At 42.5% G+C, this 20,759-nt stretch overlaps 1 protein-coding gene across 5 annotated transcripts in view; it reads right to left on the bottom strand.

The window, feature by feature from the left end:
- The window catches only part of CELSR1 (cadherin EGF LAG seven-pass G-type receptor 1), a 168,392-nt gene that overhangs the window by 2,367 nt on the left and 145,266 nt on the right, over positions 1-20,759 (bottom strand). For 2 of the 5 annotated variants that reach the window (XM_027679276.1, XM_027679271.1), the window contains exons 25-34: positions 15,840-16,014; positions 9,985-10,097; positions 8,596-8,675; positions 6,967-7,093; positions 4,892-5,017; positions 4,451-4,587; positions 3,863-3,966; positions 2,878-3,045; positions 1,778-2,020; positions 1,207-1,471 (exon numbers count right to left, since the gene is read on the bottom strand). In XM_027679276.1, coding sequence (XP_027535077.1) covers positions 1,207-1,471; positions 1,778-2,020; positions 2,878-3,045; positions 3,863-3,966; positions 4,451-4,587; positions 4,892-5,017; positions 6,967-7,093; positions 8,596-8,675; positions 9,985-10,097; positions 15,840-16,014 — 1,538 coding nt within the window. The remainder of the gene's footprint in view (positions 1-1,206; positions 1,472-1,777; positions 2,021-2,877; positions 3,046-3,862; positions 3,967-4,450; positions 4,588-4,891; positions 5,018-6,966; positions 7,094-8,595; positions 8,676-9,984; positions 10,098-15,839; positions 16,015-20,759) is intronic. The other 3 variants (XM_027679273.1, XM_027679274.1, XM_027679272.1) reach the window with 2 other exon arrangements.

Below are 20,759 nucleotides of genomic sequence, written 5' to 3'. Positions count from 1 at the left end.
TCCAGTGCTTGCAAGGGAGATGCTGCCCTGCAGGGGAAGACCAGCTGGGAGAAACAGTTCCAGGAGTACACAAGAGAAACAAGCTTTAGAGGAAGTTCTATGGAGGGCTTGTGTTTGGCTAACAGTGAGGATGCAAGCTTCACACACAAATGTTACAAGCTGTTGCAAACCTAGTGTTTCAGACAGATTCATGCGATCTGCTGCCAAAAGCAGAGTTTTCCATTATGCAAAAGGTGAGGAGATAATACAGTTGCTTAGTACAAGTTGGCTGATTATTTTTCAGTAATGACTGTAGTACCTGGTAGCAGCAAGTAGTTATGGCTTGTTAAAGACATCTCTGTTTCCCAGCTAACCAGGATCTATTTCATCAGCCAGTTCCCAGCAATCCAAAGATCTGCTTTTATAGTGAGCTGGGAATGGTCTGTGCACCCAGACAACATGGGTGTCTGTCTAAAGCATGGTGGGACAATGTCAGAGTTAAAGCTGGGTGAGAAATACTCTCTTGGTTTGATGAAAGGATGAGTACTATTTGTGTTAATAAAAAATGAAATTATATGCATAAAATGCCTGCACAGACTTTACATATGGCCACTGTTTTAATTATAAATGCAAGAATTATGACGAGTAATGAGGTTTCTGAGAATTCTCTTTGGCTAAGAGCTTGCTCAGCCTTTTGTTAATATTTGATTTACTTTACAATGGCAAATTCACACACTAATTGCCATGCAGCAGGTGGGAATCACACACCTGGTAATTTAGGATCAGTAGCTTGACTTTCTCTCCAGCCTTGGGATCTCCTGCCCCATTAATGGTTTCTGTCTGCCCAGATGGACACCCATTCCATGCTGTCCCCAGCCTAGCGCCTTTCCCCACCAAACTCCTGCGGCAAGGTAACAAGGCAGAGCTAGGCTGCTCTTGTCCACAGTGTGCCAGTAACACATCAGCTTGCCAATTCAGAGCATGCCAGAGTGACCAGTAGCAGTCTGTCACGGTACCTTGCCTGTGATACCTGTTTTAGCCTTCTCATCAGTGAAACACCATGGCTTGGGGACATGGTATGGACAAACCATCAAGACAGTTACGGTGAAGGACTCTGGTCCAATCACTGGATGAAATTTTTGCTCATGTGGGAGTCTGGGGTAGGAAGGCAAAGAGAGAAACCAGAGTCATAGGAGGTTGGCCAGGGCATCCTGATGTGGCACTTACTCTGAGTCTGAGGTGTCAGCATGTCCTGTTCCCACGTGGAGGTTCATGGCCATACCATTGAGCTGGTCTCGAGACTGCTCCCTCCGAGCATTTTTTATTGTCACCCCCGAGTCTGAAGGAGAGCGGACCCCATCATTTGTCCCCAAGGAAGTAGTCCTGGATGAGATTGTGGTCTGATTGTAATCTGACAGCTTTTCCCGCAAACGATTCTTCATATTCTTATCCACCAGTGGGGGAGGGTAGGTAACTTTATTTTTCAAGATGCCTGTTACGGAAAAGAGGGAATAATGAAAATTTTTAAATGTATCAGTAATTTCATTTATCAAGCTGAGCACAACCAAGAAATAACATTTTATATTTCTTACTAAGATTCCTAATTTGCTACTTTACTCCTAAGCCAGAAGATTAGACTTCAGCAACTACTTACTAGCTTTCCACGGCATATCTGCTTACACAGGTTGGAGCCGTTTGGAAAGTATTCTTCCCTGACAGAGCTACCTTATGAACTAATTAATGCTCATCAGCCCCCTGGTCTCCCAGTCCAACTGTGAAGCTAGGTTGGCTGTGCTACCTTTTCTCTGCTCCGGCTGCTGGTTATTCTGGTGGGACAGAGGTCTGTTCTCCTTCTGCTGCCCTTCGTTCTCCTTGTCCTGTGGTGTTTCATTGTTATGGTTCACCTGGTTTTCCCTGTGAAGCTCTACGTTGACCTTGGTCTCTACTTTGAGTTTCGGCTTCCCGCCAGGGTCCTCGCCGTCGCTGGCTGTTACGCACTCTGTGGGCCAATAGGGTTTCACATGATTGGGGAGGGTATCAACTGCAATGCAAAAAAACACTAGCTCGAAAAAAAACCACTAGCGGTTGATATGTTCTCTCAACCGCTTTCTGACCAGTCCCATTCCCTGTAGCTGTGTGTCAAACCAGAGCAATCCTTCAGATGGTCCTTGCTGGACTGCACTGCCCTCAGGGTGCATTAAACCTCTGAAAACACACTGGGTAGGACGGCAGGATGTGCAAACCCTTCCCAGAGCAAGGTTGCTCGCTCCATTATGGAGAAGCGTGAGGTAAACTCGCCCTCTCATCTCTCCAGGGTTAGAGATCCCTCCTTGGGAAGACTGGTTTCTTAAGGCTAGGGGGCACCCAAGGCACCTTGTGCTGTACCTGCGCAGAGCATCAGCACACAGCCTGGATATTTGTCATTCAAAGCTGTCTTTCATTAGGACAGGACTGACTATGCTTAGAAATGCCTGAATCCTGCCACATGATCTCCAACAATTTAGGTCCAGGACCTCCCCAACACCACTGAATACCATGCCTGTATTGCATGAGGACAGGCAGGTATTTCCTACCCTTGCCCTCAAAACAAGCAGCTTCTTTCTCCTCTTCTTCATATGAGATTTTGCTGGCTGGATAGTGCCATGTCCAAGGGCTGTGGGGACCTATCTGCAAAGCCCACCCTGCCTGAGGGCACTCAGCATTCAATACTCAGTCACCCCTGTGAACAAGCCTTTGGGAAGAAGAAAGGTCTCTAAGATGGAAACAACAAGGATCTCTGCTGAAGCAAGGCACAGAGGTAGAGATACTGTTTCAGTTGTATGGTAGTCTGGCAAATTTGTCCTATCTAATCTAAAGCTATTTTATAGCATCACTGCTTTCCCCTCACAGGGGGAGTACCTTTGGGTGTGCTGTGGAGTGGGCCACGTTCATTATTTTTGGAAGTAGATGTGTTCCACTTTTTCTCTGTCTCAAGTCCATCTTCCTCGCTGTCTGATGAATGGGAGGAGGCATAAGAGCTGCTGTGTTCATCGAGGGACAGTTCACTGTCAGAGTCTGAATCGTGGTCTACAAATGCAGAAAGGGGAAACACAGTGATGAAAGTGTGAACAGGAGCTGAACGAATCTATCTGACAAATGTACAAGCAGAAAGAAAAGACAGGCATCTGTTTCAGGCCATGCCAGGGATGAGCTCTTATTTCCATAAGTATATATAGGATTAATTCAGAAGGACTGCAGCATCCACCTAAGTAATCATGGGAAGCACAACCACTCGGCTCAGCTAGCTGGCAGGACCTTTTATGTGTACAGGAGGTGCAGAGCAGAGTGGGGACATGTTTTTCCCTATTCAATATGCAGAACAGTAACTCTATAGGATCTATCAACACACAGGCAAACAAAGGTACTTAGAAATATCAAGAATCTGAAATGCACTTAATTTAAAAATGGCTACAAGCCAACAAAATTTAATGGCAAGATCAAAATGAAAGGAAGTCAGATGAGGCACTTCTCATTTTCTCGTACAAACCACAGAGCAGTGAAGGAGGATATTGCCTCAAGGTCTCAAATATTAGAAGTTCTCCAACTAAAAATCAAGAGCAATGGCATGTAATTTGTGAGAAAGAAAGGGGATGCCATAAACTGTCAACAGCTGTGACAGCTATCAGATGAAAACTGAACCATCACAAGAAGCAGATGTATGATATTTCTATTCCAGAATTCCTTGTAAGGCAGCCATTGCATAGCTTGTTATGCCAAGATCATAACGAGAATGAGACACATCCAAGTCAGACTAACTATTGTTCTTGTTACAGAAGACTTTGAAGAAAATGCTAAGAAGGAGAAGGTACACAAATGGGTCAAAGCATTAAGAAATAATTCTTACCATTGGATTTTGATGGATTCCTATGAAAAATGGAGGAATCTGCTTCAGTCTGACCAGCCCTTGCTTGACTTGAGGATCCACTGAGTTTATGAGCAGCCTCATCCCTTAGAGAAGAAAAACAGAGGGCAACTTTCTCAGTCACTTTACTGTTCTTAACAACAAGGCAGACATGCAGATGAGATTCGTCCGGTCAAATGCAGACAGCTGCAGTGGATGCCAGCCTGTGCCTGACTGCCCACGTGGTCACCTTGCAGCAAGACAGAGGTTATCCTAATGCAGCTGCCTGCCTTCGGCCACATGAATCACACTCTGAAAAAGCTGAAGTTAATGAGTTAAACTGCACTCCTTGAGACATGTCTGAATTTTAAGAGGCAAGCAGCATGGCCTAACTATTATGTTAACCACTGCGCTGTTGGAACTCAGCACCGAAGACGCAACAGAAAATGCACAAAGGAAAATGACAGTCACACAAAACAGAACTGTTAAGACATACACCAAGTAGCATTTGAACCACATTTCTGGTTTCCACAAGAGCAATGAAAAGGGAAAGGCAAGGACCTGGAAGCCATGCACCTGCCACCTGATTACCTGAGAATATAAGCAAGGTAGCTATTGTGGCTCTTGGCTGACCTGACGGTGCTTTCTAGGGAGACAGTGGATTCCCCAATAGTTGTGCGATACATATTCGGCTCTTCTATATATGTGTTGTTACAGTTCAGAGATCGCTGAAGGAAAAAAAAAGACATAAAGCAATAGTGAATGATCCCTCCAGAAGCTCACATTACCCACAAATGTATAAAGTTTCAAAGGAACCAAATGGTTTTTGTTGCTGAGGAAATGAATTATTTTCTTTCAAAAGTTTTAATTAAAATAGTAAAAACTTTTGAGAGAGGCCATCAGTAATCTCTGTACAAGTCACTGAAAGCAATCATACAGTTCACCGTATTACAGACAAGCCACCTATAAGTTTATTTTAGGTAACTTCTACCAGCAAGAGGATGTTTTTTTTTCCCTGAGCTTTTTTCTTACAGTTAATAATGTAGCTCTTGTTGCAGTGGAATCATCTGGAAGAGGTTTCTTTCCAGTTAAAGTGTTCTTCAAGTGCTTTCTGACTTCTTTGTTAAATACGCAGTGGAAGAAGAAAATGAACAGCCCCTGGATAATTGTAGAGAGATAAAGAATAAATGTAAATGATTCACTACTACCAAACTGCAAATATGGATATTAGAAAACAGCCGTTTTGAAATGACCCCCGAATTCTAGTTCGTAGTCCATGATTCTGTATTTCAAAAGCAGTCACTATTTTTTGACTGAAATGGCAATTATTGATCTCCCAGGAATCCTTCATAATTTGCTTCCAAGTTCAAATGTGCATAAAAGGCCTGGTAAAATATACATAGAGATGTCTCTCTCCAGGATTTACAGAGCAGAGCTTGATTTGGGAAGAAACTTTCTTCTCAAAATATCCAATGCAAACCTCAGTGTGTCACTGGAAGACATTGCAGGGAGTTTGAACTTGAGATTCTGGAGATTTTACACAGATGATGAGACAAAATCAATAGCAGCACATGAAAACATGCAGACTTTAGTGAAAACCTCTGGAAATGGGGAACTTCTGTGAAAGGTGTCCTTAATACTGTTGGCTAAGAGAACTTCAGAAAGCCTTGAGAGAATGAAGAGATACTGGCGGCAGAGAGGTCCCAACTTCTGCAGCCTAAGTTCCTTGGTTAAGCAATACCTCCCAGTGGAAAAACCACTAAAACCCCCATGGCTGGGCAGTTGTTGGCTCCCAGGAACACACTAACAGCTTTCACTGGGAGCAGGGGGCACACACGTGTGTGCCTTCAGATGTATTTGCTCTGAGGGAATTAATGCAGCTGCCAAATTGTTATCAACTTTGGTTGGAGATACAGGATAGAAAAGCCAATCACTCATGAAGTTGCAGCTGTACCAACATCACAAGAAGCCTGAATTTCATGATTTCAGCCAAAGCAATTGACTTAGAGTAACTTTAAACTTCAAGCTCACTTTCTAAACGTTCAATCAACTGTGATCTTAACTGGCACTAGCACTTGGGGATTATTCATTAATAAAATTTACATAAATGTCTCTTTAAAAATACAAGTTCAAAGAAGACAATGATGTGAAATGCCCATACCACTGTGCTTCTCTGGGCAAGTTTGGAGAATTCCAGCTGCTGACCTTCCTCCCTCTCATCAGGTTTAAATTTAATTTTATTTTATTTTAGACTCGTGGAAGCCTAGTTTTACAGCTTGAGTAGGTGCATTTGTTTCAGAGCACACCAGTTGCAGTGGCAAAATAACCTTGCTCCAGACTGGCCTAGCTGCTCTGCTTCCAGGGCATCAACAGTCATCTCCAAAGGAGACCCACGCAATTCCTTTTTCTCTTTGGCTGCAGTTTATGGCTGTTGTGCTGCAGCTGACAAGAGTGTCCTGCTAGCAGTAGCTGTTTTAATACTGCAGGCACTTGCTAAGACAGCTACTGCCATCCTTGGTCACATTCAAATTGTGACTAACATGAAGCTTCATGACTATTTCCATGTCTGGTCTCCTACAAATAACTATTTTCTGCATCTTTAGTCAACAGGTGTGCAAAAACTAGGACAGGCAACCCAGTAAAACCTTAATACAAGGAGCTGGACTTGAAAATCATTATTTGACTAATTTCTTTTAACCATAACTTAATTTGTGAAAGCATTGAACTTGGAGTCATCCACTCTGGCTGAAATAAAACAGTCTCTCGTTTGCGGTAGCAACAGAACAACTGTTAACAATAAGCACACAGAAGATAGTAACAAAGACTTTTTCTCTAGAAAGACAGAGGTATAATTGCCTACTGTTATTTATCTGTCACAGGTTACTATAGTAGTGCACTCACCTTTAGAATGACTAAATGTGAGAGATGCAATTACTTAAAGTTCTGGTTTTGGTGAAAAGAGCTCTCTCTTTGAGAAAAGAGAGCACAAAAAGTACTCAGGCTTTCTGTTTTTTTTAAGTTGGCTCATGTTGAGCAGGTTTTTGGAGGTCTGGGTGCAGCAGTGCACTCACAAAGGTGTGCCACAAAAAAAATGCCATCCAACTTACCTGCAGGCAGCTGAAAATGGCAAAGAGATAGTGAAATGTCATGACATCGCTGTTGACCGCCATCAGCCCCAGCAGCCACGTGGCACTGATAAGCAGCAGGAGCAGGAATGCTGTTCGCAGCACAGAGCTATAAAGCAAACACAGACGGACACTTGCAGTGTGTTGGGATACAAGAGAACAGCCCAGCTTCTCCGCAGGGACAGTGGGGGAGTCCAATGGCTTGGCAATGGGAAAGGCCCTTTGGGAAAATTAGGGCAGTGTTCACCATCTCCCAGTTCCCAGCTCTCTCATGGCACTACTCTATGAATTAGCATATTCAGGTAAAAAAGGGTGATTTCTTTCCAAGTTCCTTTCCAAGATTTTCTTCAAACAAACCAGCTTGTTTGCAAAGCCATGCTGTATAGCCTTGTTGACTCCAAGGAAGAGATCTGGGCAGTAAATGGCCATCTCAATCTCATTTCTTTTTGTCAAGTTCACTCTCACATACCTTCTCAATATTACTGCCCAAGGTTTTGGATCAAGGGCACTCAGGTGAATTTTCACAGACACTTTCGAAAGACAGACACAATTCTAGTGCTAGAGTTTTATATTATGACTAAAATTGCTGCCATTAAGTAGCAACTATACTCCATTGGTTTAGGGAGATTTGGACCTTGTCCTCAGCCCCAAGCCGCTATTAGGATTAAAGTTCAGAGAACCACAAAGCCTACAGCTCTAGGTACGCTGGGACCAGAACAGGCAGGCCAAGGAGAGCATGGCACTGCACCAACACCGCCCCTTCCACACTTTTATTAACTGGGCCCATGTTGCCGGGGAACTGCCCCTCAGATCCTAGTGTTCATTACGTTTAGAGTTAGAGTTACTGTTAGAGCTCAGAGAACCACAAAGCCTACAGCTCCAGGGACACTGGGGCTGGAAAAGGCATGCCAATGTGTACACAGCACCTTACAGCCAGGGCTGAAAAAAGAACTAGAAGCAGCCTTTTGAAATCTCACACTCTATTTGGAAAAAAAAAGGGGGGGTTTGTCTTGCCACTATAATCACATTTGAGTTCACAGGTAAATTCTGAGCTTTGGGCAAAACAGACGTTAATGGGAACAGGCTGTCACAGGAGCTCAGGAAGGCAGCAGGTTGCAGCTAGTGAGGCTTTCTGCTCATCCCATGGGGAGTGGGATGCAGGGAGGCTGGCCCTCAGCACAGGAACTTCAGTGGGTCTCTGCCATGACATAGCTGGTAACCCAGACATATGACAGGGGAGACCTTTCTGAGCCACAGGTAAGCACAGGAAGATCCAGAGCTATGTCTACCTGGGCATGCCGTGGGCAGAGGTGAAGTGACAGTGTAGTAGGGAGCGTGACAAAAGACCTGGAAGGACTGTAATGATACCATCTGGAGACCAGATCTTTCCCTTCTCTTCCCTTCTTCTGCCTACACTTGGTGGTGCAGAGCATCACGGTGGAGATTTTACAGGGCCTTCAAGGGAATCCCAGGAGGAGGTGCTGGTGAAGCAGCTCCAATCGCCTCTATCAACACTGTCTCCCCCAAAAACCTTTTTTAATTCCCACTCCAAAACTTGCTTTAATATTTCTGGCCAGAACTTTTTCTACAGGTTTTTGAACTCAAACTTACACAACTCCAGTTTTTTCAAATGAACGCTGTCTTCGTCTGCACGATGCTTTCATTGCTAGTATAAAGATGACAGTGTTTATCTGAAAGGAAAATTGAAATAACAGCATGGATTCTTTCTGTACATTTGTTAGATCCCTATTTTTAAAAACAATGCAATTTTTATCCTAAAATGGTTTGTGGTGCCAAGAATATTTCCCCTTCAGCTTAAATTCTCTAAATTACAAGATTCTCCTTGTTTCAAAGCAATATAGTCAAGGACAATCTAGGACTTGATCTGGATGAAATTTAGTAAGACAGCCCTATGCAAGGATGCTTGAGTGAAAGAGAAAAACTCAAGAAATGCTGTCCTTGTCCAGACCAGATTGCAATCAACCCATCATCTTATTTCAGTTGGGTCAAACCAGACTTTAAGAATATTTTCTAACAGAGAAAATGTAAAGTGGTAATTCCCCTGAAAAATCCTCCAGCCTCCACTGATTTCCACAGCTGGGATGTACTAGGTTGGTGGTTCATTTGTACTTATTTACTCGTAGTGAATATCAATGCCGAGAATTTGTCCCATCATTCACTTTCCAAAACTGTGCAGAGCTTTATTACCACCTTTTTTTCCAGGAGTTTCTTACTTAACGTGCCGTGGAGAAATGATGCAGCTTGCCCTGTTTGTTCTGAATCTGCCACCTCCTGCTAGTGCTTGTGTTGGAAAAGACTCTGAATGGTTGGGTCCATAGTAATTTTCTCCAGATCAATACACTGTTACAGACTCCTCCTTCCCCCCTTCTCTGTAGCCTTCTCTTTTCTAGGCTTAGAGCTCTTAGTCCACTTAGTTGGTCCTCCAGTGGGGGCTGTCCCATATCTCTGATGAGTCAGGATCCTAACCTACACTGCTTCCAGGTCTTTCACATTTTTTGAGATGAGGAGACCAGAACTGCATTTGGCATTCAAGATAAGAATGTTCATCTTCTGGTGTTACTTTAAGGGAGAAGTTAAACACCAGCCCATTCTTTTAAATTCCTGAAACTGAAAATATTTAATATTCCTTTAGGACTTCTGGTTGAAGTGACTTGTTATAGCTCATTTTGTTGATTTGTTTTATAAGCTCACAGACAAACCCTTCTAACATGGAACAAAGCAAATGGGAAAAAAAAAATAGGTTTCTGGCCATACAGCCATTGCTCCACAAGCAATCTTTGTACTGGCAGGCAGCCCTCTGATTTCCAGGAGCTTAGCTTGTGTCCTATCTCTTTAAAAAAAAGACACAAGCTCCAGTACATCTGCTTCAAATGTAAAGAACAGAGCTGCTTTGCCTTATGACTACTGTTTGACAAAACATAAAAGAAAAGGTAGCAGAAAAGAAGAGACAGCTCTGGATGCCACCTCTACCCTACTTACAATGACAACCATTATGATGGGCCCAGCGAAACTCCAGATAAGGGTGTCATGAACAGACAACCAGCAGAAATCAGGGTTCCCATAGCCTTGTGGATCCAGACCAACAGCAAGCCCTGGGTCACAAAATGGGGGGAAAAAGTACATCAGAAGGTGGTGCTTATAACCAAGAATATTTTCAAATAAACAAAATGATCATGGCAAAACCAGGCATATTTTCAAAGAAACAAAATTATTGTGGAAAAATTTGTTCAATAGGACAGTCTGGGAAGGCAAAATCAAGGCAAATATTAAAATTAATTAACTAAATATTAAACTTTTATGTTGCTTACTCCATATCAAATGATACTATGAGTTTTGCCTACTAGAACAAAGTTCAGCTGCATAAAAATGACAACAAATGCAAGTCCCAAATTAATTCTGTTTCAGCACAGTTTTATAGCCACACTCACAAGGATGAGCCTTGAGGGTGAATGACATGTTGAGGAATTTCAATAAGCCTGTGCAGCAGAATGACATGAATCATAACTGAGTAGATGTCTATGTTATGAAAAAAAAAGTGCATTCTTAACTGCTGTGAGTTTGCTGTCACTAAAATAACACCAGAGACAAAGGAATCTGGGAACACACGGGAGTTAACTGCTTGAGCTCAGGTGTGATTCATTTTGAACTGCCATTCCAGGTACTTCACCTTGCTTTCAGCACTGTTTGAAATGGAGTTTGCTAACGCCCCAAGGCAATTGAGTTAAAACCACACCTTTTATTGTTTTATTTTTCAAAACCTGGACAATTCCAAGGGATTCTATGAATCCAACCTTCACCTGCTGATTTACAGTGCTGCCTGATTTGGTGACCTACACCTCCCCCATATGGTAATGAAACGGGATTTCTGCCTTTGACCTACAAAATCATACAACCATATAATCGTTTAGGTTGGAAAAGACATTTAAAATAAGGTCTGCCCTGAGCCTCCTTTTCCCCAGCCTAAACAACCTCAGCTCCCTCAGCTGCTCCTCATAAGAGTTGTGCTCTGGACCACTCACCAGCTCCATTGTCCTTCTCTGGACTCACTCCAGCATCTCAATGTCTTTCTTGGAGTGAGGGGCCCAGAACTGAACAGAGGATTTGAGGTGTGGTGTCAGCAGTGCCAAGTACAGGGGAATGATCACAACATCCTTGTAATGCTCCTGAGTTGCCTGCCCCTTCCTCCTTTTTTCCCCCAAGTCCCAGCAAAAGCTCCCTGTTCAGCCAGGATGGCCTTCCTCACTGGTTTGTCTTTTGCCACATGAGGACGGCCTGCTCCTGCACCTTTAAGATTCCCTGCTTGAGGAATGTCCAGCCTTCCTGGACTCCTCTGCCCTTCATGACTGCTTCCCAAGGGACTCTGTGAGTCAGGCCCCCAAACAGGCCAAAGTCAGCCCTCTGGAAGTGCAAGGTGGAAGTTCTGCTGAATCCCGCCCTTGCTTCTATGAGAAGTGAAAACTTTGTCATTTTGTCATCACTGTGCCCATGATGGACTCCAACCATCACATCACCCACCAGTCCTTCTATGTTCACAAAGAACAGGTCCAGCAGGGATTTTCCCCTGGTTGGCTCACTCATTAGCTGCATCAGGAAGTTCTTTTCCACACACTTCAGCAACCTCCTGGACTCTTTTCTCTGCTGCATTGTATTTCCATCAGACATCTGTGAAGTTGAAGTCCCCCACAAGGACTAGTTACGGTGAGACTTCTTCCAGCTGCTTATAGAATACTTCCTCTGCCTCTTCATCCTGGCTGGATGGTCTATAACAGATTCACACCACGATATCTGCCTTGTTGTCCTCCCCACTGATTCTTACTCATTAACACTCAACTCTTTTGTCACCAACATCAAGCTCTAGACAGTCAAAACACCCCCTAACATACGTGATTGTTCCCGTGGTTTCTAACACATCAATAACACTTGTGTCTTTGCTGCCACATGGATCTCCATCCCCTGCCTCCATTGAGCTGGCAGACGAAAGGACCTCACTAGCACACCAGCCCTCAAATACTGGCATGCTGCCCTCAGGCTCACCTTTAGTGAGCCTGGTTTTATGCCTTTCTCCCTTCAAATCTACTTTAAATCTCTTTTAATGAGGCCTACTAGCTCCTGTGCAAAGATCCTTTTCCCATTTTGAGACGGGTGTACCCTGTCTGCAGAGGTCTTCAAGACACAGAAACTGATCCCTGTGAGGCCTGTGGCCAATGACATATGGCAAGTGGCTGCAGCATGTTGTCTGCGCACTGGGGGCACCTACTGCGTTGAGTGTATGTTCTGACTCAAGAGATAGTCAGGGCTGACAGCAGTGCTGTTCTCCACAAGGATTCATGTGCACTAATAATTGTCTTTTTTTGAATTGAAGCCTGTGTGCTTTGATGAAAAGACACTGAAAAAGGGAGAGGTGGCTGTGTTTCACTCTTGCTGCATAAAGCTGGCCCATGGCCAATATTCACATCTGGTACGGGCCTATGGTCTATGAAAACTAAACTGGCTATTTGGCAAAGCAGTGGATATTGGATCTGTTTTCACTGAAATGTGGAATAAGATAGGACCAGTCTCCATCCCTGCTCCCATTGGCCCTTCCACCACCCCCTTCAGCAGTTGCCATCCAGAAAGAATTAGCCATAAATGATTAAGGGACCATAAAGTATTTTATACAGATGTAATTCTATGGATACGGTCTGTTTCCCAGGACTGGATTTCCCCATTAATGGGACTTTAAACTACAGTTTGACTCTGGCTCTAAGAGTAATTGGCAGACAACAAAATTTTTCATTCTCAAAATCCTACCCTAAAGTTCCCTAACAAATGGGGCAAATTGCAGTCTTCGGGTACATGGTTCAAATTTTACTGCAGTCAACAACATGTGAAATAACACTTTATTCAAAGGCAGAAATAAGCCAAAGCAATGTCATACAGCGAAACATTTTGGTACATCAATTAAATGCTGCTGCCTGGCTGTCCTTAGCAGACTGATATCTCACTGATGTTTGCAGGAACTGGGGCTGGTCTCCTATGACCAAGAGTCCTATGGGGACCAGCATCCATCCTGTGGGGAGGTGCTGCCAGAGGGACATGTTTCAACCCTTCTGAGCTCCTGTGGGCTTAGCAGCCATGTGTGACTCAGGCAACTGTGGGTCAGCCTCACCTCTCTCCTGACTCACTGCTTTGCCTAGGATTTGAAAAGTGTCAATTTCAGAGGGATATTGGTTTTAGGGCTAAGTAAGAACCAGTTTTAACATGAGCACTGCAGTTTCCATGGCAAAGCAGTTACTGCACACATATGTCAACCAGTTAGTGTGCTGCCAAGAAGACGGGCAGAACTGGGGGGTCTTGCTGGGTGCCAAACACAGTCCTTTGCTCCTGAGGCAAGGAAGTCATAAAATCTCTCTCCTAGATGGATCAAACTTAAAGCAAATTTAAAATGTTCCAATATTGCTCCCCATGGAGGAATATTCCAGATCCACACTCTTTTGATGGCTGTAAGCTTTCTCCCAACTTCTATTCTACTTTTGTTCATGGCAATTTGCATTTCAATGCTGTGATTAAATGTGGTTCTTCCCTGTTGCAGTGTTCCCTAGGTAAAGATTTTACTAAGTTTTACCCTCCTCTAAAGGTTAAGTTCCCTTCTGCAAGGAGCCTGGTCCCATCATAGATGCCATAGGACCATTATGTCCCAGCTCGAAATGAATGTCAGTTTGAGCATAAAAAACAGAAAAAATAAATAAACAAAACAGATAATAAGATGTACAAAAAACCACTGCTACTGTAGGTTCTTTTTTTTTTCTTTAACTCAGTCTAGCTATGATAAAGGTATTTACCTTTCAAATACAGCAAAAAAAGTCCTCTGCATGTCCCAAGACTAAAATTCCTTCACATATCTAGACTATTCCACTATTAAGGAAAATACACAATACTTCTCTCATAAAGTAATTTAAATCATGTTTAAGATTTGTGTTAGGAAGCTGGAACCTTTTCACTATTTAGAAATTAAAATTTATAAAGAAGCTTATTTAAAATAGGTACAGTAACAAAGTTATCCAGAGGCAAGAAATCCCACACTGTGCTATTTATGATGAAATAATTTTCTTTTCAGATGATTTATAAGCCTGGAAGGGCAAACTAAAGGCTTAGTTTTCTCTTTATCCTTCATTTCAGAAAATCCTCTGACTTCCTCAGTAACAGGGATCTGACTTTTTATTTAAATGGAACTGCAAATTCAGCAGATTCAGAGATTAAATTACAGGAGACAACCTGGAATCATAACTCATATTTTTAAAAGTGCAAAATAGTTCCATATCACAGAGAGCAATATCTAAGTAGAAAAATGTAAAAATGGTATGCTTGTGATATTTAGATTGCATAAGACTGTTTTTGAGGAGTTCTGATTTAATTTAAATTTCAGGACAGAAACCAAACCTGAAACAGAAAATCCTTCTGACAAAATTCTTCTGAATGGCTATGTGTTCTGAAATGCAAATAGTTTTTGTTATTTAATGATTCTTCTTTTCCACCAGAAATGATGCTGCACAATATCTGAATACACTTCAGTGTTCCAGAATACACTGCAGTAATCCTGTATGTACTGATAAAAGTCACATAGGTCTGAAATGTTTCAGAAGTTCAAGGACAATTCCTATGTAAAATGTTCGGGATACGTCTAGAGAGGTGAAGCCTTCTGGGCTGTGCTTTCTACTGTGTTTCAGATAAATTGACAAAAGTAGAAATTACTTAGGCATAGGAAGAGATGGAAAAACCTACCAGCTCTCTGGAGAGAGAATTAACCTGTACCAGCCTACGCTGTGTTTTGGTATTACACTTCCTTAAATCACACAGAAAAAAACCCCTAATATGTATTTTTAAGTCTAACTTGCTCCACAATATTTTTGCGAGTGTGTATGACTGATAGCTATTTGTTTGATTTCAAAGACATCTAAACCTCTGCCATTGCAGGCAGTATGTTATTATCCGTAAAAATAAAAGTAATTGGATAAAAGTTGACTGTCTGCCTGTGATCCAATTTCCCATATGGCAACAGATACATAATGAAATAGTTGAACCAAAAAAACCCACTCCAACTGTTCTGTGAAGCACACTTCCCAAGGAGCTGTCTGCCTGAATTAACACAACACCGTGTGCTTGGGGTAGCACTGGAAATGTCTGATGGCAAAAATAGGCATGGTGAAGGCGGAGATGGATGTGCTCCTGTGGATCACCCTGGATCGGTTTAAAGGATTACTGCCTCCAGTTTTTCATTACTTTTCCTCAACTGGAACTTACAGCCTTTGTGTCTGAAATGGTGTAAAAGGCTGCTTGAGTATTCCCAGCTTGTTTTTATGCCAAATAAAATGGAACTGCTGAAATCCCTTCAGGGAGCATTTACTGCTGTTTGAGGGCAGGCAGTGGGAATGTCCAGTGATGGGCAGTAATGTCCTGTGGACAGCATTGCTACTGAAGCCACTTCAGCTACCTCCCTGAGAAACCACGTGTCCATATCTGAAGTTACCAGAACAGGGAAAAAAAAAATGCTGAAAGCTACTGGCGAAGTTGTTAGAATAAAAATACCGTTATTTCTAAGCATTGTTATCGAGTCCTGATTTAACCAGGGTGCATACATGTTTATGTTACTGCATAACCATCAGTATCATTTCAACTGGGGCAACAGACATTTGGTACACAGATCTGCCAAATTCAGGCTTACTTCTGCTAGAAGTGACTTCTTGTTGCCCTGATTCAGACAAACACCCATAACTGTCTTGGATGGAGTAACTTCCCTGGATTTATCCAGTAAAGATGGCAGGGAAACAAAGTTGTTTTAGTGTGGTTGAGGGTACCTGTTATGATGGCAGGAATGCCCCAACCAACAACGTAGTAGAACCGCATGTGCCCGAAGTTGATGTTCCTCACTTCAGTCAGCATCCGGTAGATGTGGAGCTGCTCCACAAACATCCACGCAAAGGTGCTCATGTAGAAATAGTGCAGGAGGATGGCAATCACGGTACACACGAACTGTGGAAGGGAAAGGGCAGGGAAATTAGAGTTGCTCTTCTGAATCACAACCTGGTGAGTCACCGGTTCCCCTGTGCAGCTAATGGCAAGTGTAATAAAAAGATTCTGGCAGAACAAATATACTGCCATTAATTATGTTTTTCAGAGTTTAAGAAAAGCTATTCATACTGTGAAAGTTTTTTTTTTTTAAAGTAAATAAATTATATCACCTGAGGCTGGTTCAGCTTCACCCTATCAACCCAACACACTTTCAGTTACCGCCCTTGCTCTCCATATTCTGTGGCTAATTTCACTGTGCATGTTTGCTGCAAAGGTGAGGATTGGAGACATTCTGACAGGATTCCTTCTGCTTGCAGGAGGGGCAGGGCTGGAAGAGCTCCTGGCTCTTTCTTCTGGTGCAGAGTATGAGGTGAGGATGCTCCTCTGGAGGCTGCAGATCCTCTGCCCTGCCTGGTGTAGGAGTCTCAGCTGCACAATGCCACTACAGCGAATTCAACCACAGCATGTTTAACTGCATCAGCTAAACTGGTCTCACTGCTAAATCAATAAATTACTCCTGAGAACAGCCACCCTCAGCCCTGCACTGACTCAGTGTCTCCCATTGCCATATCAAAGGCCATTCTATGGGTTTTTCTCATACTACATTCTTTCAAGAGAGAAAGATCTCTGTCCAAGGAAGTATGCTATTTTGGTACAGTTTTGTTTTATTTTAAAGTAGACTATGTTTTTTGTTTTATTAGTAGATCAAAACGTACAAAGCAAGTCTTCTTTTATTTGGCAGAGGTGGAGAGGAAGTGTGAGAAGATCTTAGGCTTTCAGTTTAGGACCTGTCCCTGAGAAAGTCTTTCTTTCTCAGGAAAACTTTAGTTCTGGGGACAGAAATCCATGAAGCTTCAGGCAAGGAAAAGTGAACGTGCTGAACATGAGCAATGGATGATCTGTAAAAGAAATCAACCCTTTCTTTGAGGAAATTTCTCATCAGTGAAATGAAATGTCACAAATAGGCAAAATTTGACAGGATCTTATAATCCAGCATAAGATCAGCAGACTGTTTTGCCCTATGTGTCTGTGTCACAGGTCTGAAAAAATCTCTTCCATCTACATCTCCTCTTCTGGGACTCTTTTCAAAAAAACAATATTGAGAAGCAAAGGCAGGGATGCATCCATGGGGTAAGGCAGTGGCCATTGCTTTTGTCCTTGCAGCTCTACCCTTCACTGATGAACCCTGCAGACCTGGCACATCTATACTTCAACAAGTCATGGAGGATGCCTGGCCATTATCACCGGACTAAAAGATGCAGCCAGAAGTAGATCACCACCCATCTTGCAGACCAATCTTTCACCTAATGTCAAAATCAGAGTATTTGACTACAAAGTGGGAGAGTGGCTTCTAGGCTCTACCTGGCTTGAGCAGCGGAATTAACCCTCTTCTCATTCACCACAGAAAACCACCCTAACCACCAGGCTGTAGGATAATCTGGGTCCAGAAATGCTCGGCTCTACCATCCGTTTGAGGCTGTGCTACTTGCAGTCAGGCACAGAAGCCATGAGGACAAAGAGAAAGTAGGGTAGTGCTGGCTGGGTAGTTCGCGTCTTCAGCTATGAACAAAAGGACATGGAACTTCTAGTCCTAGGTTTGGTCTTGTTTTTTCATCCTACATCAGTAGCACAAAGTGCACCACTAAGCTCTGCCAGGCTGAGAACAGCAAAAATAAAGGACCTGCTGAAACCAAAGAGACGAGGTTGTCAGTGTGACTAGGAGTAACAGCTACAATGGGCAAACTGGTAGCTGAACTCATCTTTGTGATCAAATAGCCACCTAGAAACCTCTGACCTTCGAAGACTTGCATTTCTGTAATATCTGCTAACCAGTTTTCTCTCCCAACTTAGTTTAGTGGGTGAAAACAGGAATGACCACAAGCATACAACACCTGAATTGAAATCTCGCAATTAACTTTCTCCTTTCAGCAGCAAAGCAAAGGATATTGCCAAGGATCTGTTGATAAACTTGAATTAAGAGCGCTCTATGCAACCTTTCAATTCTTGTTTAAGAAGTTTTACATTGTGTTTTGGAACCTTTTGTTCCCGTGCAGCGCTGACCCTGCTTTCAGACTTTGACATAACTTTTTAGTGTTTTTTCATGGTATAATGCTCAGAAATGTACCTTTACCTGTTTAACTTCGCTGAGCAAAAGAATCATACAAAGACTGTCAACTTTCTGGATTCACTTAATGCATCAGCTTTATTATAACACCAAGTGTTATTGAAAATGTAGCTCACCAAATAAACCATCCTTCTTCCCTCTGTGTAAGCAGTGCTTTTTTTGTTCCTACTCTCACATGCACATTAGTAGAGTGCTGCCCTGAACATTACCTTTTCCAGGTAAGAAAAAAGAAAGTAAATAAATCACTTTCTATCAATAGTCCAGGGAAAGATTAAAACCTCGCCCAGAAATGTGACTGTTAATTTACAGAAACCCATAAAAATCAGGCTGGGTGCCAAGCAGTACGGCATTATTTGTGCTCCAGCATTCTTTACCTCTTTATGTTCACCAGTGCATGACTCGTTAGACAACTCTCATTCCATACAGACAGATGAATAATTGTCTCAAGCAGACATGGCTTACAGCCCTCCTACCTTCTCAAATTGACTGGGTAGGTTGTAAGGAGCAGCTTTCTGCTGTAACTTAAAGATCTTTGTAAGTGGGTTAAAAGTTTGGGGTGTTTCACTGAGTCCTGGTAACAGTACATGATCACATCATGAGCCCCAAAGCAGGAAAAATGAGAAGGAGTAAAAGAGAACAATCTCACCAAGTACAGCCATTAGGATTTATGGTATTGATGTAATGAACTGTTTTACTACTTTTATAAACCTTTGCTTGGTGCTTCAAGATACTATGAAAGAAATCTGGAAATGAAGAGCCATCACTTACTGCACAATTTCTGGCAAAATTCTGTAGGGATGTGGGTTTGGTCCCTGACCCCTTGGTATTCATGTTGGAGAACTGAAAGAGTATAACCTCCTTGCCAGTGAAATGCAGTGAAAAATGAGTGGTGTGCTCAGCAAGGCATGGGAAAGGTCAAGTTACATGAAGTGCTGTGGATCAACTGGCAAGGTGAGCTCCTTTGAACAAAGTTATTTTAATATGCAAACTCGCATATATTGAAACAAAGACAACATGAGTTCACACATGATATAAGACCATATCCCAGAGGGCAGGTCACTGCAGAAGATCTCCCCATAGCAGCAGATAAGGGACCTGAGCTCCTGGTATAGGGGAATATTGGAATATGGGACCAGAAGTGACACAACCAGCTGGAAAGCTTCATCCAGTTTTGCATTCTCAATTTTTCAAAAGCTAAAGTGGGAGAAGAAGCCCAGAAAAAAAAGCAGCAGAGTAACTCGAATCTTCGAGATTGAAGAATTTAAGCAGCTTAATTTTATATAGTTTTCCAAAAGAAATACTATTAAACAGAGGCTTCCTGGCAAGACAATTTTTATAAGAGAGTTCATAAATTTACTAGGAAAAGGTCTTGTCAGCACTCAGTTACTGGAAGCTGAAATTAGTCAAGGTCAGATACTTTCTAAAATGTATGTTATAGCTCAAATGGATATTAGAAGCCAGAGTGACACTTTAGGATTAAGTTATACAGCAAGCAAAACTGTGTGGTCAGGCACCATAGTGTCATTACCATGATGGTGATGATGATATTCACTGAATGCAGGTATATTATCCCATTTCTGCTGCTTGGACAACGTAGAATCAGCAAGATTTTGGTTTTTTTCATCTCAAGATTGTATTTCCCTCTCAAAATTTAGATTGAAACATGTACAGTAATGGATTTCTATATGACAAATTTTCTTCACAGTGTTCAGATCATCCCTACAGTTAACATTTTGAATATTCTTCCTATCTGTTATGGACATGTTTTTATTGCATGTCACCCCCCATCTACATACTGCCTCTTTGGTACAGGTGACTGTGCAGTGCTGGAACCTTTGCCTGCTTGTCTCCTACCTGTCTGCATGGCAGCCATGACTTTTGGGATAGATGTTACTAAGAATTAGCAGCAATACCATGCAAAATGCCATATGGTTGAGATAGCATGTGTAGTGTATATATCTCAGTCCATTCATATCTTGTCTTTCTTGACATGCACAAAGCTGGAGATGCCTGCACTAAGCTTTGTCAGATATGATGGGTTGAAGCCAATAATTACTGTGGCTGGAAGGCACAAAGCGAAGCGACAGGTTTCCTACTGAATCTTGGATGTAGCAAGCTGTCCCATGCCTGGTAAGTGGCTTCTCCAGAACGGCCATTGGGTGTGCAACATGCATATTGGCACCTGCCCAGCAACACATAGTTGTCAACCTACCAGTCAACACCAAAAGCCACTTGGGCTTGTGAGGTACCAGTGGCAAGAGAAACTGAACAGACAAAGCAAGACAGAAAACACACTGATGGAAAGGAAAGAAGAAATCAGTATTCAGGGTTCAGTTCCTAGAATAAGCCTTCAACAGGGCTGCTGTTATATATTCTCTCAAAATAAGATACAGTCCTATCGTCTGCCATTGCTATTAATCACGTAAACCACACATGAATAGATTAAAAATCTGATTTTTTTCAAATTACTGTTGAAGCCAAACAGAGTGAAAAAGAAAAGAAAGTGAAACAGATGGGAGCAGGTAAAAGTTGCAATTTAAAACTTGACAACAACTCTAGCAATAAGCACAGAGTAACTCTT

This window comes from Neopelma chrysocephalum, unplaced genomic scaffold (genome assembly GCF_003984885.1).
Source record: "Neopelma chrysocephalum unplaced genomic scaffold, ASM398488v2 Primary Assembly neopelma1_45, whole genome shotgun sequence".
Taxonomy (NCBI): Eukaryota; Metazoa; Chordata; class Aves; order Passeriformes; family Pipridae; genus Neopelma; species Neopelma chrysocephalum.
The sequence above is the reverse complement of the archived record's forward strand: the minus strand, read 5'-3'. Positions and strand labels throughout refer to the sequence as shown.